A 7500-nucleotide genomic window follows, 5' to 3' on the forward strand; every position below is an offset into this window, starting at 1 on the left:
ACGAGAGATTAGGCAAGCAAAGCCAGTGGCCAAATGCTGCCAGCTCCTGTCAACCATGTCTCAGCAAGCAGGACAGGACCTGTCACAGCAGCATTCATTGCACAGCTGAGCTCTGGGCTGAGGCTGAACCAGCACATGCAGCCAAAGCCCTCCATCCCATCCATACCCTCCCACACAGCCAGGAAAGCTGCCGCTGACACTGCACGGTGTTGGGCACACTGTCCAACCAATTAGGATGTTAATGTGAGTAATCCTCACGCACTTAATGAAGCCAGGGTGATGCTGAGAAGGGCCCTGACTGAGTTGGAGGATGTTAGCAAGTATGGAGCCTCATGGAGCAAACAAAAGGCCTAGGAGCAAACAAGGGGCTAGGAGCTGCCACTTGCCCAGCTCCACTGGCCCACACAGCCAGAGCCAGGGGTCTCTTCCAGAGATAAATAAATGAGGCCACATACGGGGTGTTTCATATACCCAGAACCTTTTGTTTGATGTTTTTCCCCAACTGGGGTTTCTGGAAGCAGTATAAACCCAGTCTGGCACAAAGGAGAGTGTGTGTCCATAAAGACACGGCTCAAGTTCTGCCTCTCTGAGCTTCTGCTTCTTGTACTTACAAAGCCTGCTGTCATTTCCAAACTTTCCAAAGGAATTTCTGGGTTCCTTTTTACATACATCAAAACAAGAGCAGCTCACACTGTCAGCTGTGAGAAGAAAACCCAAATTAATCCCTCAAATGGGTGTGAAGAGGAAAACTCCTGCCCAGGAAGAACCACCAGGCTTTGGGAAGGTACAAAAAGCAGCTCAGAGGAAGTGTCAGATCTAAAGCCAAACCCTTCATGTGAAATTACATCTGATGTAATTCAGCACACACCAAAAAAGAAAGGAAAAAAGATGAGAATTCCATAGGCCAGGGAACGATACTTAAGCAAACATGCTTCCAAATGTTCCTTAATCATTTCCCACTGCAAACAAACAGCTGAAGGAAATCGGTCCCGTATGGAACAACCTGATCAAGGCTTTGCCACGACACTTCTTGTGTGCAGGACTTCTTGTTCCACCCTGAGATCCACACATCTGGTGCACAAACACAACTTAGGGGAAATCAGGGACTTATTCCTCCCTTAAGGAAAAGCAACAAAAAGGTGCAAGGCTGATCTCGGATAACCTGTGAAGTCCTAAAGTACCAGTAGCTCCAAAGGAGCATGTTGGCCGTATCCCATGAAAACCCACAACAAAGACAAGGGAAAGACCTCTGCCAAGTTTCAGACACGAGCAGATAGCAGCTTGTACTCCTTGGCTGTGGATTAGGTGGTTGTGGCCAATATCTGTCTATCTGCCATGCTCCAGACAGGCAGACACTGCAGCAGGCCAACGCTACTGCTCTGCACCCAAACAGGATCCGTGCATACGTACAGGGCAATGCCCGTCCTCAAGAGGACGCTGCAGAATTCACACAGGTGTATTTAGGGATCCCTCTGAGGAATAACTGTTCAGAGGGCAGTACAGATACTAGTTAAATCCTGAAGCAAACACCACTGATGAATAGTGTAGCTCTATACAACAGAGGAACAGGAACTGTTACATTCGCCAATTCCAATTCTTCTACAGGTATCCATCAGGGTGTATTAACATACATAGTATCCACCAGGGTGTATTAATATACATAACAGGCTAAGTGACTTTTCCTAGAGCATTTCCAAGTTTAATAACCTCATCTCTCTCCTGTCCATGCTCAACACGCAAATCCAGGATGAAAGAACCCCCCTCATCACAGCGCCACAGACAATTTCACTACTCGCTGCCACTTCACCCACAATTCCAACTTTTTTTGTCATCGCTTTTCTACCACTTCCTGGCAATTTCAGTTCACGTCAAATCAAATTTGTCTGGACACAGTGAATGACTAGGACTTAGGAAACCCATCTCATTTAATGATGCAGCTGAGCAGGTTCCACACAAGCCAACCACCCACAAAACCGGGTGCTTCTGGCTCCAGTGAGATCCAGCTCAGGACAGCAGGGATGTCACTTAGCACAGCAAATGGAAGGGTAGCTATTACCAAGGAAATGTTGAATCAGATACGGACTAAAGGTGCCTCTCCCACCCTGTGTGCCAGAGAGGCCTTCATCTGAAATAAAACAGGACAGGAAAGTGGCAGAGACTGCAGCCAGTGCAGGTGGAGACACAGAGCTCAGACCAGCACTGCTGCCTGGTCTGGGTCACACAGAGAGAGCCCCACTCCAGCAGCATCGCTTGTGTGTCACACAGGAGGGTTTAAAGATTCCATATGGATAAGCACTGGGCCAGCTCAGCTGTATCATGCTATGGGCCTTTCCTCAGAGCAGCACAGCAGCATCCCTGCTCCCTCAATACCGCAGCAGAGGAGCAAGTACTAAATGGCACTAGAGCACCAAAACCACAGGGAGCCCATGCCTAATCCTGCATGCTTACCTGTACACAAGCAGACAGGCTCCTATAGGTGATATATACATACAGCTTTACCTAGAGATACACTATAGCCACTAGACACCGACCAAGATGGACCAAAGACAACAGCAACGCTGCGACAGCACCAGAGCAGCCAGTGAGGGAAGGAGGGGTGCCCCCACATTGAACACGGCCTCTCCCACTCAACATCAACACCAGATTTGCTCAGGGCTGAGCAGCAACACAACCTCTGCTTTCACCCAGGGGTGTCTGCATTTTGCCCGGCTCAAAGGCCCAGTGGCAATTGTCCGGAGTCCACAGGCTCCTCTGAACTGGGATAACCCTGAGCGGAGAAGCTCTCTTTGCTGTCAGTGCCAAGACTGCAGACATCAGGTCAGCAGGACCAGCGTAGACATCGGCCACAGGCACTGTGGGCTGCCTCCCTGGTTAGGCCAGGCAGTGCCTTTAGAACAAGGGTTGTTTTGTAATGAACCTGGAAACCAGACTTTCAGACACCTGTAAAGCCACAGCCATGCATCCAGGTAGCTGCTGGCTCCTCAGGACTGCAAACCATGGCAGTGCTGGAGGCAGGAGCACTTAATTCAGCAAAACTTAATTCATCAGGTTTAGAAACAGAGGTACACTGTGAGCACCTGCAGAATATCAAGTGTTGTGGAAAAACCTCCTGCTCCATGCCAGCTAGGGTGGCCCTCTGGCAAGGCAGGGACATAATCATGTGCAGGATGGCATCAGAACAGCTGTTACAACCAAGAATAACCAAGGAGCATCCTCACAGCAAGATACGCTGATTATTCTTCAGCAATCAACCTCAGGATATCATTGTTGATGCCCAAAACAGAAAAACCAAGCGCTAATCTAGGCTTTACTACAGCATGGGTGCTGAAGAGAATCACAGAATAGTTAGGGTTGGAAAGGACCAAGAAAGAAGCAAGTTCTTGGCTTCTCCCCATTCTTTGTGTGAGAAACTACATCAAGGCCCTCACTCCGCTAACACTGGTTTTGTGGGGCGTATTTTTGGGTGGGAGACGGTTTGGGCAGGGATTGTTTTAATTGTTGTCACGATTCAACTCACAGGCCACTTAAGGTCACGTAGGTCCATTGCCAAAGCCATCATTGAACAGTTTCGCTTAGTTCTTATTTCTTCTTAGTTCTTAGTCTACCTTTGAAAAGTACAGCTGGAGAGGATTCAGAAAGCTCTGTGAGAATAAGAGGCTGGAAACTTGACTCAGTTCAAACACCAGCCTAAGGAAGGCAAATCTATTTATTTGGCCTATTAAATGCTCATGAAATTGATTTTAGCTTGGCCTAAGTACATCCACAGCAGTAAAAGACTATGACAACAAGGAGTGTAGGGGTGAAATGATGACTAGAGATCAAAAGGCTGCAACAGGGAAAGCCCAAGCTCTGCAGCTCTGGAACTTCCCACACCTACTTTGTTAGTTTTTAATGCTCCCCATTGGTCCCACTGCCTCGATGCTATTGGGTGGCAGCACATCCTCTGCCGCAGTTTAATAATACCTTGTGTGAAAAAGCACTTCCTCCTGTTTATTTTAGCCCTGCTGCATCAGAATTTCCTGTAAGAAACTGAAAACTCATCTTTCCTCCTCGCTTTCTCTGACCTGCACAGCACTTCCCACACCTGATCTGTATCCCACATCAGCAAGTTTTCCCCTATGGTGAGGAAAGGAAAGCTTCACCTGCCCCAAACCTGCTCATCCACGCTGCTCCTGCCCCTTTTCCACTGCTCCTCTTCTGAGACAGGCAAACCAGAGCCACCAGCAAGAGCCAGGGCACAAACTGCCAACGCTTTCTACAGCAACGTAATGTCTTCTGTTTCTGCTCCTTTAAGGTAATTCCAACATCTCATTAGGCTACAGTGGGGTGATGGATGCTTTAAAAGAGCTGAGACACCACCAGCTCTTTCCTGCATAGTAAAAGCTGATGCAGAGTCAGTCTCTGCAGCGTTTGTTACCTGCCTTACACATGTAGTATCTCATTTATCATGCCTCAGCCACTCCGCATTACCTGTTCTCTGCAGGTCATCACAGCCTAAATAATTTAGGATTAACTTTTCCTTCTCCACAGCACCATATCCAGGAAAATAAAGCAGGGAGATGCCGACGGAACTCCGCAATAACCTCACCCCATTGTGGCACCACTCCTTCATCCCTGCCTTCTTTTGCCACCTTGTAGCCGGTCGTTAAGCCCCAGAAGGGCCTTCCCAAGCTGCTGCCCCACGGGTTTTCACGGCAGACCCTATCACAGGCTTGCTGAACCAAACGGAACGCTCCGGGAATCACAGCTGAGGACCGGGGCGGTGCGGAACACCGGTGGAGCAGAGCCCAGGCCCTGGGCCGCCCTCCGGGGATCACAACGACGCTCCCCGGGCCCAGCCCTCACCCCTACCAGCGCTCCCCACCGTGTCACCGCTACCCCGCAGCCCCCGGCGCCACTGCGGGGCCCCTCCGGCGGGGCCTCCTCACCGGGGCCGCCTGCCCCAGCCTCACCTCCCCACAGCCCCATCCCTCCGCGGCCGGGGGCACAGGGCCCGCCGTAGGCCGCATAGGCCTGCAGCGGAGCCGCCCAGCGCAGCGCAGGAGGCCTCGGAGCCGCCCCAGGCCCGGCGCGGCCCCACTGCTCCCCCGGCAACGGCTCCCCACGGGCCCTCCGCGGGGTGACGCGAACCCCGGTGCGGCCTTACCCGAGCGCCGAGGGGAAAATGGAGGCCTCGGCGGCGGCGGCGGAGGCGAGCGACGGGAGGCGGAGCAGGCGAGCGGCGACCTCCGGGCGGGCGGAGCGGCGCCACTTCCTCTTCCGGCGGCGGCGGGATGCGGGGTGCCGCGGCGGGGAGGCCGCGGGTGCTCGCCCGGGTGCTTGTGCTGGCGCTGGGCGTTGCTGTGCGCACCGGCACCGGCACCGGCACCGGCACCGGGGTCGTCACCTGCGGCTCCGTGGTGAAGCTGCTCAACGTGCGGCACAACGTGCGCCTGCACTCTCATGATGTGCGCTACGGATCCGGTAACCGGACATCCCTCCCTTTGCCCCTCTCCTCGTCCCCCGCTTCCGAGCCGGCCCTGACCCCTGCGGTTCTCGCCCCGGCCGCAGGCAGCGGGCAGCAGTCGGTGACCGGGGTGTCGGCGGCCGACGATGGGAACAGCTACTGGCGGGTGCGGGCCCGCACGGCGGGGGTCTGCGAGCGCGGCGCGCCGGTGCGGTGCGGGCAGAGCATCCGGCTCACGCACCTGGGCACCGGCCGCAACCTCCACAGCCACCGCTTCGCGTCCCCGCTGTCCGGGAACCAGGTACCAGGGACAGCGGCCGCACCGGCAGGCACCGTGTCCAACGGAGCAGGTCCTTTCCCTCCGCGCTGCCCTGGGGCCCCGCCGGGTCCTCTTTGTCCCCACCAGATCCGTCTTGCTCTCCAGTCCAGGCTGGGTTCTGCACGTCCCTGCCAGGTCACCCTTGTCCTGCCAGCCCCATCTCATTCCCCAGTCCCCACCAGGTTCTCCATGTCCCCGTCAGGTCCTATCTGCCCGCCTTGTCCCCACCAGCTCCATCTTGCTTCCCAGTCCAAACCAGGTTCCCCATGTCCCTGCCAGCACTTCCATGTTCCCTCGTCCTGACTGTGCTCCCTTTGTCCCTACCAGTCCCGCCTGCATCCCCCTTGCCCCCCACATCCCAGTGCTCCCTTATTCCCTGGTCCCAGCTGGATCCTTCCCAGTTCCACCTTGTTCTCAGGTCATTGAGATGGGCTCCTGTTTCCTCCCTAACACCCCAGTCCCAACCAGACCCTCCACATCCCAACAAGGTCCCCCCTTACCCCTCAGCCCCCTCCTCACTCTTATGGGTGACCTCAGCACCCCCAGCTCCCCCCTTGCCTCATCCCACCCCTAAAATAAGCTCTTTTGGACCACAGGAGGTGAGCGCGTTCGGGGAGGACGGTGAGGGTGATTACCTGGACGACTGGACAGTGGTGTGCACTGGGACCTACTGGTCACGGGACAGCGAGGTTCGCTTCCAGCACACCTCCACCGACGTCTTCCTCTCGGTGACGGGGGAGCAGTACGGGCGCCCCATCCACGGGCAGAAGGAGGTGCACGGCATGGCCGCCTCCAGCCAGAATAACTACTGGAAGGTGATGGAGGGCATCTTCATGCAGCCCAGTGAGGTCTTCAAAGCGGAGCAGTACCATGCTGAGTTGTGATGGACACAGACGGCCTTTTGGGTGCTGCCCTGAGGTGGTCGGGACCACTCAGACAAGGGGATGGCCCCTGTTCTCATTGGGGTTTGATGCGTGCCAGGACACAGGGCCCCAATTTTAACACGAAGCACGTCCCAGACACAAAGCAGATCCCGGTGTCCTGAATTCAATGTGGAGCAGATCCTGGTGTCCCAAATCTGACACGAAGCAGGTCCAACATCCAGATCTGACCCAAAGCAGAGCCCAAGATCCAACACGAAGCAGGTCCTCACACCCTAAATTCAGCCCAAAGCACATCCTGTGTCTAGTCCTGACCCAAAGTTGAGTCCAGCATCCAAGACCCAGCACAAACAGGTCTCCATGTCCCAAATCCAGCCTAAAGCAGATCCCAACATCCAGACCTGACCTCAGGCAGAGCCCAACATCCAACATGAAGCAGATCCCCGTGCTCCAAATCCAACACAAACCAAATCCCAACATCCAGACCTGACCCACAGCTGAGCCCAGCATCCAAAACCCAGCACGAAGCAGGTCTGCACATCTCAAAGCCAGCACAAACCAGCTCCCTATGTCCCGAACGCAGTAAGAAGCAGATCCCAACATCCAGACCCAACCCAGAGCAGGATCAGACTCCTCAATCCCCCCCTCATAGCTCCCACCGAGAACCCCCGAACAAGCACTACCCGGTGCCCCATTCCCCCCTCTGTACCCCGAACCGCGTTACCCTGCGCCCATAAAAGACCCGAATCCCCGCAGTTTGTGCCTGTTCATGCGGGGAGCACCGGAACAAGCGGGGCCCGATCCCGCTGCCAGCCCAGACGAGGGCGCTGCTCCTTGCCGGGAAGCGCCGTCGG

At 54.9% G+C, this 7500-nt stretch overlaps 1 protein-coding gene across 1 annotated transcript; it reads left to right on the forward strand.

Annotated features, from left to right (window-relative positions):
- The first annotated feature begins 5238 nt into the window (after window positions 1-5238).
- SDF2 (stromal cell derived factor 2) lies at window positions 5239-7401 on the forward strand. The gene is made up of 3 exons (XM_065694344.1): window positions 5239-5463; window positions 5551-5747; window positions 6362-7401. Exons 1-3 carry the CDS (start codon window positions 5274-5276, stop codon window positions 6647-6649), a joined length of 675 nt encoding a protein of 224 aa, XP_065550416.1. The 5' UTR covers window positions 5239-5273; the 3' UTR covers window positions 6650-7401.
- The last annotated feature ends 99 nt before the right edge of the window (window positions 7402-7500 follow it).

Source organism: Lathamus discolor, chromosome 14, assembly GCF_037157495.1.
Source record: "Lathamus discolor isolate bLatDis1 chromosome 14, bLatDis1.hap1, whole genome shotgun sequence".
In the NCBI taxonomy this organism is placed as follows: domain Eukaryota; kingdom Metazoa; phylum Chordata; class Aves; order Psittaciformes; family Psittacidae; genus Lathamus; species Lathamus discolor.

What these genes read in the sequence shown, in the direction of transcription:
- SDF2 (XM_065694344.1), top strand. Translation starts at nt 5,274, where the DNA reads ATGCGGGGTGCCGCGGCGGGGAGGCCGCGGGTGCTCGCCCGGGTGCTT. An exon ending in TGATGTGCGCTACGGATCCG is followed by an intron (nt 5,464 to 5,550) that starts GTAACCGGACAT and finishes CCCCGGCCGCAG; the next exon opens with GCAGCGGGCAGCAGTCGGTG. An exon ending in CCCCGCTGTCCGGGAACCAG is followed by an intron (nt 5,748 to 6,361) that starts GTACCAGGGACA and finishes TTTGGACCACAG; the next exon opens with GAGGTGAGCGCGTTCGGGGA.